We start from the raw sequence: 15,127 nt of genomic DNA on the forward strand, positions 1-15,127 counted from the left end.
GGCCTGTTTCCACATCCCAGGATGGTCACAATCTTTTCAGGCTCTTCCTTCAGGGTACAGTTTATTCAGCAAATACAATAAATCAGTTCAACATAGGGTTTCACACACAAACCCAACCTTCTGCAAGCCCCTTTTCCTTGAATCTTTCCCCTTGCTCCAGGGCCTTCCCCAGGAGACCATTTGCTTTATCTAGCTTTCCTTTCCAGCTGAGCTACTTGACCATCTCAGTTGGGAGGTTGCTTATGAGAAACTTGAGGCTGAGCCCAACTCTCCTTAAAGGGCCAACCACCCTGTGACATTGTGTCTCATGCTGTGCGGGTGTATAGACAAACGACATTACAACACGTTTCAGTTGTGAAGTTTGAATGTACCTAAGTACTAGAGAGGTAAACAGTAAAAATAAGATGATTCCATTGTTTATAAACACCAGGAGTATGCTGTGTGTGGTGGTTGGTTGGTTTTTTAAAGTATTGCCTTGATGGGTCAGGAGAGATGCATGGTACTGTGAAGCTACAGAATGGGGCCTGTTCAAAAGATTTCTAAATATAGTGCCTCAGGTGCATATCTTTGATATCAAGAACACAAATGAGGAATTCCAAGTCATATATTCTTGACCTTTTTCCTCTTGAGAAAACAAATTTTTGCAAGATACCCACAATAAGAGTCCTTGAAATCCAGTATTTTTTAAAAAATTAACTGAACCTTCACAAAGTACATGCTCACTCCTTCCTCACTTCTTCATTGATGTTATTCTTGACTATGCACATTGCATCCACCCCCTACTCCTGTATCACCCTCTCTTGTTCTGTCCCACACGAAACTTAGGCCATGGCTACACTGGCGCTTTACAGCGCTGCAACTTTCGCACTCGGTGTGAAAAAACACCCCCCTGAGCACTGCAAGATACAGCGCTGTAAAGCCTCAGTGTAATCAGTGCCGCAGCGCTGGGAGCACAGCTCCCAGCGCTGCAAGCTACACCCGTAAGGGATGTGGTTTACGTGCAGCGCTGGGAGAGCTCTCTCCCAGTGCTGGCACTCCGACCACACTCACACTTCAGCGCTTTGAAATGTCAAGTGTAGCCATACCCTTAGTCCCTTATCCTCCAGTCACTTATATACATGCTGAACTTCAAACCTCAGTTATCCAACTTAAATCCATAGGAGTAGTCACAGCCTGAACCTGGGTTACTAGTATTAAAATGGATGACAATAACCCTTGGATTTCTTTTTCTTTGGTTTTTAACTTTTTCATATTTTTATTTTGAAGTTGCTGCTTTCCACTGTCTTATAGACTCATACACTCATAGACTTTAGGGTCAGAAGGGACCAATATGATCATCTAGTCTGACCTCCTGCACAAAGCAGGCCACAGAACCCTACCCATCCACTTCTATAACAAGCCCCTAACCTACATCTGAGTTATTGAAGTCTTCAAATTGTGGTTTGAAGACCTCAAGCTGCAGAGAATCCACCAGCAAGTGACCCATGCCCCACGCTGCAGAGGAAGGCGAAAAACCTCCAGGGCCTCTGCCAATCTACCCCGGAGGAAAATTCCTTCCCAACGCCAAATATGGCGATCAGCTAAACCCTGAGCATGTGGGCAACACTCACCAGCCAGCACTCAGGAAAGAATTCTCTGCAGTAACTCAGATCCCATCCCATCTAACACCCCATCACAGACCACTGGGCATACTTACCTGCTGATAATCAAACATCAATTGCTAAAATTAAGCTATTCCATCATACCATCCCTTCCATAAACTTATCAAACTTAGTCTTAAAGCCAGATATGTCTTTTGCCCCCACTACTCCCCTTGGAAGGCTGTTCCAGAACTTCACTCCTCTAATGGTTAGAAATCTTCGTCTAATTTCAAGTCTAAACTTCCTAGTGTCCAGTTTATACCCATTTGTTCTTGTGTCTACATTGGTACTAAGCTTAAATAATTCCTCTCCCTCCCTAGTATTAATCCCTCTAATATATTTATAAAGAGCAAGCATATCCCCCCTCAACCTTCTTTTGGTTAGGCTAAACAAGCCAAGCTCTTTGAGTCTCCTTTCAGACAGGTTTTCCATTCCTCGGTTCATCCTAGTAGCCCTTCTCTGTACCTATTCCAGTTTGAATTCATCCTTCTTAAACATGGGAGACCAGAACTGCACACAGTATTCCAGATGAGGTCTCACCAGTGCCTTATATAACGGTACTAACACCTCCTTATCTTTACTGGAAATACAGTTTTAGGATGCAACAGGAGAGGTATTAGCTTTTTTAACGGCCATATGACATTGGCGGCTCATAGTCATCATGTGATCAACCAATACTCCAAGGTCCTTCTCCTCCTCTGTTGCTTCCAACTGATGTGTCCCCAATTTATAACTAAAATTCTTATTATTAATCCCTAAATGCATGACCTTGCAGTTTTCACTATTAAATTTCATCCTATTACTATTACTCCAGTTTACACGTTCATCCAGATTGTCCTGTATGATATCCTGGTCCTTCTCTGAGTTAGCAATACCTCCCAGCTTTGTGTCATCCGCAAACTTTATTAGCACATTCCCACTTTTTGTGCCAAGATCAGTAATAAAAAGGTTAAATTTGATTGGTCCCAGAACTGATCCTTGAGGAACTCCACTAGTAACCTCCTTCCAGCCTGACAGTTCACCCTTCAGTACGACCCGTTGTAGTCTCCCCTTTAACCAGTTCCTTATCCACCTTTCAATTTTCATATTGATCCCCATCTTTTCCAATTTAACTAATAATTCCCCATGTGGAACCATATCAAATGCCTTACTGAAATCGAGGTAAATTAGATCTACTGTATTTCCTTTGTCTAAATAATCTGTCACCTTCTCAAAGAAGGAGATCAGGTTGGTTTGGCACGATCTACTTTTTGTAAAATCATGTTGTAATTTGGCCCTATTACCATTGACCTCAATGTCCTTAACTACTTTCTCCTTCATTTTTTTTTCCAAGATCCTAGATACTACAGATGTCAAACTAACAGGCCTATAGTTACTCGGATCACTTTTTTCCCCCTTTCTTAAAGATAGGAACTATGTTAGCAATTCTCCAGTGGTACGGTACAACCCCTGAGTTTACCGATTCATTAAAAATTCTTGCTATGGGCTTGCAATTTCATGTGCCAATTCCTTTAATATTCTTGGATGAAGATTATCTGGGCCCTCTGATTTTGTCCCATTAAGCTGTTCAAGTTTGGCTTCTACCTCAGATGTGGTAATATCTACCTCCATATCCTCATTCCCATTTGTCATCCTTCCATTATCCCTAAGCTCCTCATTAGCCTTATTAAAGACTGAGGCAAAGTATTTATTTAGATATTGGGCCATGCCTAGGTTATCCTTAACCTCTGTTCCATCCTCAGTGTTTAGCGGTCCCACTACTTCTTTCTTTGTTTTCTTCTTATTTATATGGCTATAGAACCTTTAAATATTGGTTTTAATTCCCTTTGCAGGGTCCAACTCTACATGGCTTTTGGCCTTTCTCACTTTATCCCTACGTATTCTGACCTCACTAAGGTAGCTTTCCTTGCTAATCCCACCCATCTTCCACTCCTTGTAGGTTTTCTGCTTTTTCTTAATCACCTCTCTGAGATGCTTGCTCATCCAGCTTGGTCTACAACTCCTGCCTATGGTTTTTTTCCCCTTTCTTGGGATGCAGGCTTCTGGTAGTTATGTGATTATATGGATGCTTGTTATCAGGACAGTCTCATTATGGGAGCCAAGTCCACCAATTATCCCTAAAGAACTACAATAAATAGCCAACACTTACAGAAAGTGGGATTTATTGTCTGAATTAAAAAAGAGCACTTCAAATACCTTGCGAAGCCCAGTTACTCTTTGGACTCCAAATTGATTGTGTGGAATGCACAGACTGCCACCTCCAGGGTATATATTGTAAGGTAGAGCAGGAAATTTTGGTGATTAGGCTCTTAAGGACTTTTGATTAAGTATATGTTAATATCAGTATCTTTCACTGAATTATCTCACATTTAAGAACTGGACATTTTTATTTTTGTGGCTCACAATAACGGTATCTAACAAAGGAAAGCTTCTGTAATAAACTTTAACATTACTGAAATGTAGACTGCATATTAAAATCTTTTTTTCCAGGGAGTTTTGGTATTCAGATTGCCTATTAGACCAAATAGTTCTCCAGTTACTAGGGAAAACAAACAAGATCCAAATAATCCCTGGGAAAAATGGACTATTTAGTAGAAAACAGGATAGACATGCTACCTCCTTTCACTTTCAAAAAGTATTAAAAATATTCTGCTAGGAAACAAAGCAGGCGTAGGCAACCTATGGTGAGCTAATTTTCAGTGGCACTCACACTGCCTGGGTCCTGGCCACCGGTCTGAGGGGCTCTGTATTTTAATTTAATTTTAAATCAAGCTTTTTAAACATTTAAAAAACCTTATTTACTTTACATACAACAATAGTTTAGTTATATATTATAGAGAGACCTTCTAAAAATGGTCAAATGTATTACTGGTACGCGAAACCTAAAATCAGAGTGAATAAATGAAGACTCGGCACACCACTTCTGAAAGGTTGCCAACCCCTGCCTTAAAGGATGGACAGCAGTCTCTTGAATTGGGAGAGGAGGATATAAAAGTGACTAGAATTCTGGAAACGTAGCTGGGCTGTACTGGGCAAATATCCGCTCCTTGTGAGAGTTTTGAGTATACAGATCTTCAGGATTAGTTTTAGTTCCATTGCAGTAGGACCCCAACCAGAAAATATTGTACCTTCAACGTGGCATTATGAGGGTAGTGGAGAATCTGACATACCTTTTCAAATCTGTTTTCGTTCTAGAACATATGTTCATAAACCTAGGGGCGATGGGAGATTACAATTCCCCAGATGGGGGAGGGATGCCCCAAAATGTGTGTTACATTGTATGGAAAAGGTTGAGGACCACTGCTGCCCCCCTCTGGTTTCTTTACTGAACAACCTCTTTCGTCTCTCCTTTTCCAAAATGAAAAGGCAATGAGTGGGTAGAAAGTTATTGTAGTGCAAGGTATGTCAGAGAGTAAATATCTTCCGCCTAGGAAATGTTTGTGTTCTTCCTTAACACATTTTTTCCATTCTCAGCATTTATTTAGTAGCAAGAGTCCATTATTCTGTGAAAAATATTCTGTTCAATTGTCATTACTTTTAAAGGAAAATAGTGGTGCAGTTGAGGAGATATAGTATTCGTGTGTTTTAAAGATAAATGTTGAAGTTCTGAAAGAACCTTTATCTAAGTATTTTCAAATATTTACATGGTGCCTGTGTGATTGATTGTGTATTGTTGATGATAGACTTGGTTCTGTGGAATATCCAAAGCAGCAGACAGTCCTGAACTGAAGAATTTACAGTCTATGAAAGCTCTACAGTATTCTAATCTCCCTTTATTCTAAAGTTGCCTTCTAATTTTTTGTGGCTGTACAAACTTTAATGTTTGTTTGTTTGTTTGTTTTTCTTTTCTCTGTTACTGTGTGGGGAAAACCTGCTTGCATAAAGGGAAACTGATTAACCAGATAACTATACATAAGATGAAAAGTTCTCATATATTCATGAAGTAAACAAATTAATACAGTCATAGATACTAAGGCCAGAAGGGGCGACTGTGATCATCTAGCCTGACCTGTATAACACAGTCTATAGAACATCCCCAACATTATTCCTAGACTATATATTTTAGAAAAAACATAAAGATGAGAGAGAATGACTGTTTTATAACAAAAGGTTAAAATAATACAGAAGTATGACTTAAGTAGTCAGTGTTCCTCTACCAAAACTCACTTTGTAGAACTCCTTTTTTTCATGGCACAGGGCAAAAAGAGTGTGTGTATATACACTATTTTCTGTTGGTAATTTGTAATTACAAAGTAAACCAGAGGAAAAAATATGCACAATATGAATGTTTGTTTAAAACAAAAACACAAGCCCCCTAAACTAGCTTTAAGTGCCCTCAATCCATAGAATCATAGAATATCAGGGTTGGAAGGAACCTCAGGAGGTCATCTAGTCCAATCCCCTGCTCAAAGCAGGACTAATCCTCAATTAAATCATCCCAGACAGGGCTTTGTCAAGCCTGACCTTAAAAACCTCTAAGGAAGGAGATTCCACCACCTCCCTAGGTAACCCATTCTAATGCTTTACCACTTTCCTAGTGAAAAAGGTTTTCCTAATATCCAACCTTATCAGATTTCTTTTGGCCCAATCCTCTAATTTGTCTAGGTCACTGTGGATCCTATCTTTACCCTCCATCTTATCTGCCACTCCTCCCAGTTTAGTGTCATCCGCAGACTTGCTGAGTTGCCATCCTCCAGATCATTAATAAAGATATTGAACAAAACCGGCCCCAGGACCAACCGTTAGGGCACTCCGCTTGATACTGGCTGCCAACTAGACATGGAGCCATTGATCACTACCCATTGAGTCCAGGGATCTAGCCAGCTTTCTATCCACCTTATAGTCCATTCATCCAATCCATACTACTTTAACTTGCTGGCAAGAATACTGTGGGAGACCGTATCAAAAGTATTGCTAAAGTCAAGGAATAACACATCCACTGCTTTCCCCTCGTCCACAGAGCCAGTTATCTCATCATAGAAGGCAATTAGGTTAGTCAGGCATGACTTGCCCTTGGTGAATCCATGCTGACTGTTCCTGATCACTTTCCTCTCCTCTTAAGTGCTTCAGAATTGATTCCTTGAGGACCTACTCCATGAATTTTCCAGGTACTGAGTGGAGGCTGACTGGCCTGTAGTTCCCCGGGACCTCCCCCGATTGCCATGAGTTTTCAAAGATAATGGCCAATGGCTCTGCAGTCACATCTGCCAACTCCTTTAGCACCCTTGGATGCAGTGCATCTGACCTTGTGCTTGTCCAGCTTTTCTAAATAGTCCTGAACCACTTCTTTCTCCACAGAGGGCTGGTATCCTCCTCCCTATACTGTGCTGCCCAGTGCAGTAGTCTTGGAGCTGACCTTGTTTGTGAAGACAGAGGCAAAAAAAGCATTGAGTACATTAGCTTTTTCCACATCCTCTGTCACTAGGTTGCCTCCCCCATTCAGTAAGGGGCCCACACTTTCATTGGCCACGTTCTTGTTGCTAACATACCAGTAGAAACCCTTCTTGTTACTCTTAACATCTCTTGCTAGCTGGAACTCCAAGTGTGATTTGGCCTTCCTGATTTCACACCTGCATGCCTGAGCAATATTTTCATAGTCCTCCCTTTTCATTTGTCCAATTTTCCATTTGTTGTAAGCTTCTTTTTTGTGTTTAAGATCAGCAAGGATTTCACTGTTAAGCCAAGCTGGTCACCTGCCATATTTACTATTCTTTCTACTATGCTTCCATGTTTTGTTAAATAATTTTTTGAACACATATCACTAAACCTCCTTTTGAATGATCAGTATATTAGAGTTCATTGATTTTTCATTTTAATTGTTCGAAATAAGAGGAGCTTTTGTGAACTTCTTAGAGAATAGTGGGAGACTAAGATTGCTATTTGTTAGTTATGAGTCGGCATCTTGCCTTGTCTGGCCCTGGCAGTGATTTGCTATAATGTAGAGAGCTTTCATTTATGAGCTCCAAGATCCTTTGAAATTTGCCCAAGTGGTATGTAGCCCCTAGATGAAATGATGAATAAATAGTAAGTTACTCCCAATATGTAATGAGGTCAGAATTAATGTGTTGGGCAATTCCAGAAGTAGGGCCAAAAATTCTAGCTCTCATACTCAAGTGTGTCTATAAATATTATAAAACTTCTAGGAAAAGGCAATAAAATAACCTTTTTCGTTTCGCACTTTCCCTCTTTCTACGTTATTTTCTCCTTTTTTGCAATTTTTTCTTGAGTAGTATCACCTTTTAATTTTTCTTCCAATTTTGTTTTGAGTATCAAGAGCCTTAGTTTTTGATTCACGGTGTGCATGTTCTTTCCTTCCCAATCAAAAACCGTGTTGTAGAACCTGATTGGCACCACAGATCTCTATAGGAGGTTATTGGCACTGCACTGATGTTCTCCCTAGTTGTCATTGTGGAACTTAATGAAGTTGCGGGTAGTGATATGAATATATTGATAGACTTCTGTAGTTTCATATGTATTGTCCCTTGTTGCTTCTGTCATTATTAATGATGCTAATGTGCCTCTTCTTGCAGTCACTTTATACCAGGGGTCAGCAACCAATGGCATGTGTGCCAAAGGTGGCACATGAGCCAATTTTTGATTTCACACAGTGCAGGCTGAGACGCTCAGCCCGCCGCTGCTCTGGGGCTTTCCTCCGCCGGCTCCTGCCAGCTGGGATCCCACCGCTGGTCCCACTCAGTGCTCGCTGCTGGCCTGGGTGACCGAACTCCAGGCTGGCAGGAGCTGGCAGCGGAAACCCCAAAGCAGGGCAGGCTGAGCCTCTCAGCCAGCTGCCGCTCTGGGGTTCCCACTGCTGGCCCCTTGCCAGCTGTGGTCTCGCCACCGGTCCCACTCAGCGCCCACTGCTGGTGAAGGAACCCCAGGCTGGTGGTGGTGGCGGAGGGACCCCGGCTGGCAAGGGGTCAGCAGCCGGAACCCCAGAGCAGCAAGCTGATTTTTTGATGGCACGTAGTGCGGGCTGAGCCGCTTGGCATGCAGCGCGGGCTGGGGCTTTTTGCCACTGGCTTCTGCCAGCTGGGGTCCTAATGCTAGTCCCACTCAGCGCCCGCTGCTGGCCTGGGTGAAGGAACCCCAGGTTGGCAGCGGGCTGAGACCGTGACTGACAGGAGCCAGCGGCCGAAACCCCAGAGCGGTGGCAGGCTAAACCACTCAGTCGCTGCTCTGCGGTTCCGGCTGCTGGCCCCTTGCCAGCCAGGGTCCCCCTCCCCCCACTGCAACCCCACTCACCTTGCTTCTGATTGGAGTTCCAGCGCAGGCACCGTGCCAGACAGGGTCCAGGCCTCCGGCCCTGCTCAGCCCTACCAGCCGCCAGCTCCACTCACCTAGCTGCCGATCTGGGGTTCCAGCCAGTTAACAGTTGATCACTCAGAAACCTGTGTGCAGCTTAAAGTATCCAAACACATGCCAGACATTAAACTGATAAGAGCGTCATTTTAAATTTAATTTTAAATAAAGCTTCTGAAACATTTTGAAAACCTTGTTTACTTTTAATATATATCCAAACTACTGTTATGCTTATAGACTTATAGAGAGACCTTCTAAAAAACATTGAAGTTAGAGTGTGTACATGAAGACTTGGCACACCACTGCTGAAAGGTTGATGACCCCTGCTTTGTACAATTACAGTAACTCCCCGCTTAACGTTGTTTTGATCTTGCGTCCCTGCTCAGTTATAGAACATGCTCCATTTAAAGTTGTGCAATGCTTCGCTGTAATGTCCTTTGGCTGCCTGCTTTGTCCACAGCTGGCAGCCCCCCATTAGCTCCCCTACACCCCCCCTTCCCCACCGTGCAGACCCTGTGGATCAGCGCCTTCCACCACCACCTCCCCATGCCTCCTGCCTGCGGCAATCAGCTGGCTTGCAGCGTTCAGGAGGGAGAGGAGAGGAGCAAGGACTCAGCATGCAGGCTCCCCCTGCCTCCCGAATGCCGCACACCAGCTGATTGCTGTGCGCAGGGGGCAGCGGGGGAGAGCCTTTGCCGAGTTTTCACTCCTCCCTCGCCCCCTCTTGCCCCCGTCACAAGCCAGCTGATTGCTGTGGGCAGGAGGGAGGGGGGAGGAGTGAGGATGCGGTGTGCAGAGTAAAGGGTGGGGGGAGAAGAGGCGGGTTAAGGGTGGGCGCTTGGGGAAAGGGGGGGTGTGGGGGGGCTGAGGGTTGAGCCCCTGGTGCTTGCAGAGTAGGGGAAGCTGCTGCTGTGCACCGTGCTTCTACTAGCCTACAGCACCTTCAGCCTCCTTGCCTGACTCATTGTCTCCAGTGCCAGTGGGCTGTGCCCATGTGGGGTAAGGCGGGGGCACCTCCCAACTATTTTACTGTACTGCATGGCAAAAAATTTTCCCCTGAAATCTTAACGCCCCCTCCCCCCATTTACATTCATTCTTATAGGGAAATTGGATTCACTTAACATCCTTTCATTTAGTTGCTTTTTTCAGGAACATAACTACAATATTAAGAGAGGAGTTACTGTATGTGGTATTGCACAGCCTTATCTAATGATAAACCAAGTTTTAAGTTCAGGGTGTCTGAACTGCTGCAGAATTTACTTGGGGCTAATGCCTATAACAAGATCTCATATGTCAAAGATCCATTTCAGCTATATGTCTGATGTTCTAGAAACTTCTTTCTTGGTGATACATATTTTATGTTTCCTTTGAGGCCACTTCTTATGAAAATGTTTTTTGTTTGTTTGTTTGTTTTTTACCTTCTCACAGGAACAAAATCTAAATACTTGTATTTTTTGATTTTATAAATTATAAGTAAAAGCAAATAAATATGAAATATTGTACGTAATGATGTACATCTTGCTTTTCAGACCAGAATCTGTAGAAGCTAGCCCTGTGGTAGTCGAAAAATCAAACAGTTATCCACACCAGTTATATACCAGCAGTTCTCATCACTCTCACAGTTACATTGGTTTGCCTTATGCGGTAAGTTTAGAACTTTGATTATTTGTGTGAGGTTCCAACTTTTTTAATCAAATTTTTTTGAAGCACATTTAAAGTTCTGTATTGTATGTGGACGGGGAAGAGGGGGTCACTTAAAAGCCAGATATACAAAAAGACAAGCATAGTTTTTAGAGTTCTGTTTAATGCTCTTTTACTGTTTATAATGCTCAGAATCTTAAACTTTCCATTCCAGTTTTGTTGTTTTCTGTTGAATAAACATTTGCTTTGCTCAAATGAGCTTCTGAGTGGATGTATATAGAGCCTGTATAGGCAATGTTCAATACTGCTGCTGATGCAGTAGTAGTAAAATCTAGTGTTTGCAACTGTGCTTCCAGAATGATTTGATATTAGTACATAAACAGACACTTAGTTTTCAAGCTGCTTTATCTCCGTTTTCTTGATTGTGTAAAGTTAAATGTGGATTTAGATATCTGGGAACCTACATAACTGGTCTTAGTTTAAAAAGTTCAGTGGGAGCTGCTGGAATCACAGCATTTTTGAAGTGTAGGGCATTATGTAGGTGTTTAAATGTGAATTTAGGAGCATAACTTTGGGCTTCTGTTTTTGAATGTTTTCATTCTGGCTATGAATTTAGAAACCTGACTTCCAAACAAAAGTGGGTATAGGAATCCTTCTGAGAAGTTTGAAAATGAATATTGGTTATTGTGTCGATCCATGTCAAGATAACTGTGGGTTTTTCAAAAAATCATGCAGGACCATAACTATGGTGCTCGTCCTCCTCCAACACCTCCAGCATCTCCTCCTCCATCAGTTCTTATCAGCAAGAATGAAGTAGGCATATTTACCACTCCCAATTTTGATGAAACTTCCAGTGCTACTACCATCAGCACATCAGAGGATGGAAGCTATGGAACTGATATTACCAGGTGCATTTGTGGTTTTACCCATGATGATGGATACATGATTTGTTGTGACAAATGCAGGTAAAATATTTTATATGAATTAAGATGTTAATACATATGTACATGTTTTTATTTTTTAATTAAACTGTAGTAGTAAGCAGTTTTGAAATAACTAATTGCTTTAGATTGTGTTCAATTTTAGGGTAAGGGAACCGCCATCAAAACAGAGGCTCTTCCAAGTGTAATATAGGCCATGTAACTGTCTTAATTGACAAAACAGAAGTTCAAGGAGGGAAAGAGTTTCACACTTTGTTCCAATCTGCTTTTTTGTGTCTGGTTGCTCCATTGTAAATATTTAGGAGTCTACTCTTCTGTCAGTAGTGGGGCTTTTTGCAGGCCATTCACATTATCCATTAAATTCAGTCTAGTCCAGCGTTTCTCAAATGCGGCCACCAGGGGCTTTTCGTGCAGCCACAGCCTCCTGAGCAGTGGTGGGGAGTAGAGGGAGGTAGGGGTGAGGAAAACAAACATACAAATACCACTTTTCACATGAATGGATTTACTAGCTAGCAAGTCTTTTGCCTTTAAAAAAAAATAACAGAAGACAAGAACTTGCAAAGCATGTTATTTGTTTTTATTTTGTTTAGATCCAGTAAAGAATAGACACAACTGTACATTATTTTTATTATAGAGTCTGCAATAAAAATCTACTTAAATTACAATTTGGACATGTGTATATGTGCATATTTATTTATTTTTCCTAAAATTAATGAAGTAGTTAGGAAAAATTGTCAGAGCAGCCATCAGCAAGAATTGGGGGCCACACTCTGAGGCCACCAAAATATTTCTTGAGACACTGCTTGGTCTAGTCCTTTGGAAGGCATACTTTCATGTTCTGGTTAATGCAAAATATTAGCACACTATTTTATCAACCTAAATATTGTACACTAAAACTAAATATTTCTGTTAGTGGTGAATATTACGTGTAACACTTGACAAGAAATATTTTAAGAACAATTTAAAAAAACATGTTGTGTTATGAAGACATTGCTATCAAGACCTGCTGAGACGAACGAATGAATTTGCTAAAAACTGGTTTCTGCTGCAGCATTCACTTAGTTTCAGTGCAGTGTATTACCCTCTGGCTGTTCTAATAACACTTACTCTTTCTATATTTTTAAAGTGCTGAAGGAGGAGCATTTTGTAGAGGAGAAATGTGGCTGAAGGTGCAGTGAGACTCAAAACAACTATTGGGATGGAAATGCAGAGGGATCAGTGGAATGTAAAATAAATAGTCAGGTAGTGGGATCAGGGGGTGGGGTAGGGCGATAGTTCAGAGAAAGCAATTTGTGTGTTGCTTTAGGGATAGCACAAGCCATATAGAAAATGACTTTGGAAATACACTTCTTCTTTGAGTTGATGCAGCCATGTATTCCACTTAGATGTGTGCGTGCTCAGTGCAATGGAACTGGATAACTTTGCCTAGCAGTACCCATAGAGGGGCAGCACTTGCGCATTGTGGCCATGCCCCCTCCCCTGGCTATATGAGGAATTGCTGCTTGGGCCCCCTTCTGTTCCTTCTCACCACGCGTGGCTGGAGTCGGAGTTCTGTGTGGTTTTCATCCCACAATCCCTCTATTTATTCACTTTTTTAGTTGTATATAGTTAACTAGTATCCTTAGAATAGTGTTAGTTGGATTTCGTGTGTGTTAGCTGTAATTTAAGTATTTCCCTGGTGATGCCCTCACCGGGGTTTAAACATCGTCTGTTGTATGGGGGAGTGATCCCCAGGAGTGATCGCAATGTGGTGCTTGCTGTGCCTAAGTGAAGCCTACATCAAGGAGCGATGTTCAATTTGCAGATGATTCACAGAAAACTCAGTGAATGGTCGTTGTGATGGTGTATCTTAGGAAGAAAGGAATCCATATCTTCCTGTATCTGGATGCCTCGTTGCTGAGGGGCAGGTCCAGAGAGGAAGCTTTGTCATATCAACACTATACTGTGCTTGCTCAGCCATCTGGTTCTTATCCTAAACACTGGGAAGTCAATTTTGGTTCCCACTCAGAAAATCGAATTCATTGGACCCTAATAGACTTAACAAGTTCAAGAGCTTTTCTTCTGACTGACTGTTTTCAAGTGATTTGCCACTTTTTGCCTCAATCTGCAGTCTCAGCCTTCCATGACAGTTCAGATGTGCTTGGGGCTCTTGGGCCACATGTCCACTTGCACACAGGTGGGCCAGTTCACAGGGTTGCAGCTTTGCCCCCTCCAAATGTGGCTTAGGATGGTTTACTATCCAACTATTTACCCCTTTGTTCCAATCTGCTTTTTTGTGTCTGGTTGCTCCATTGTAAATATTTAGGAGTCTACTCTTCTGTCAGTAGTGGGGCTTTTTGCAGGCCATTCACATTATCCATTAAATTCAGTCTAGTCCAGCGTTTCTCAAATGCGGCCACCAGGGGCTTTTCGTCAGATTGGTCTGCCTTCCTCAACTGTTCATGGACTCCCCGCAGTGGTGAACATGGTCTGGAGATCATTTGCCAGTGTGTTCTCTTCATCTGGTCCTTGTCAACTAGGTTTGCTGTTGCCGATGCCTCCCTAATGGGTTGGGGAGTACACCTGCGGTCACTGAAAGTTCAAGGTCTGTGGTTAGAGCCGAAGTCCTCACTGCATATCAACGTGGTGGAGCTTCGGGCCATCTACAATTCATGTCCTGGTTTTCTGGACTATTTCAGGGTCTCAGTGGTTTTCATACTTACTGATAATATCACTGCATTCTATTATATGAACTAGCAAGGGGGAGCACACTCCAGGATGCTCTGCCAAGAGGCAATCAGATTGTGACAGTTTTGCATTGAGGAGAGCATTTCACTGATGGTCAGCTACCTGGATTCCAAAGTCATTTTGAAGACCATCTCAGTAGAAATTTCTTCCTGAGTCACAAGTGGTCTGAAGACAAGTGTCTTTTAGGCCATCTTTGCAAATTGGGGCATTCTGATGATTGACTCGTTTGCAGTGAGGAACAACAGGAAATGTCACCTGTTCTGCTCCCAAGGAGTCCTTAGTCTGGGCTCCTGTCTGACCCTTTCTATCTCAGCTGGCACTTGGCTCTCCTGTACATTTTTCCCCAATCCCAATCATCCCACTAGTCAGTCTCAAGCTGAAGGCAGATCAGGCCAAGCTCATTCTTGTTTCCCCAGTGTGACTGAGGCAGTGCTGGTTCTCTGACTTGTGCTGTCAATTCAACCTCCCATGCCCTTTACTCTCCACCCCAAACTACTCACACAGAATCACAGTCACACATTACGTCCAGTTCTCAGCTCCCTGCATCTCATGGTGTGGCTACTTTGTGGCTAAATTAAGAGGAAGAGCAGTATTTGGAAGCTGTTTAGCAGGCCTTACTCAAAAGTAGAAAGATCTCTATCAGAATGGCCTAGTCAGTGAAATGGAAGCTGGTTTGGTGTGTCATTTGCCCATGGAATTCAACCGACATTGGCTTCTCTCCAGAATATCTTGGAATACCTGCTATGCTTTCAAGTTGTTGGGACTTGTGCTTAATTCATTGAAAGCGTATCTGGCAGCGATATTTTTTCATTCTCCTCTTCAGGGAAGTTTGGTCTTCTCCAATAATATGGTAGCAAGATTCTTAAAAGGACTACT

At 42.5% G+C, this 15,127-nt stretch overlaps 1 protein-coding gene across 2 annotated transcripts in view; it reads left to right on the forward strand.

Moving 5' to 3' along the window:
- KMT2E (lysine methyltransferase 2E (inactive)) overlaps window positions 1-15,127 on the forward strand; it is a 122,007-nt gene that overhangs the window by 27,644 nt on the left and 79,236 nt on the right. For both annotated transcript variants that reach the window (XM_050925279.1, XM_050925270.1), the window contains exons 3-4: window positions 10,472-10,586; window positions 11,319-11,548. In XM_050925279.1, the coding sequence (XP_050781236.1) occupies window positions 10,472-10,586; window positions 11,319-11,548 (345 nt within the window). The remainder of the gene's footprint in view (window positions 1-10,471; window positions 10,587-11,318; window positions 11,549-15,127) is intronic.

This window comes from Gopherus flavomarginatus, chromosome 1 (assembly GCF_025201925.1).
Source record: "Gopherus flavomarginatus isolate rGopFla2 chromosome 1, rGopFla2.mat.asm, whole genome shotgun sequence".
Lineage (NCBI taxonomy): Eukaryota > Metazoa > Chordata > Testudines > Testudinidae > Gopherus > Gopherus flavomarginatus.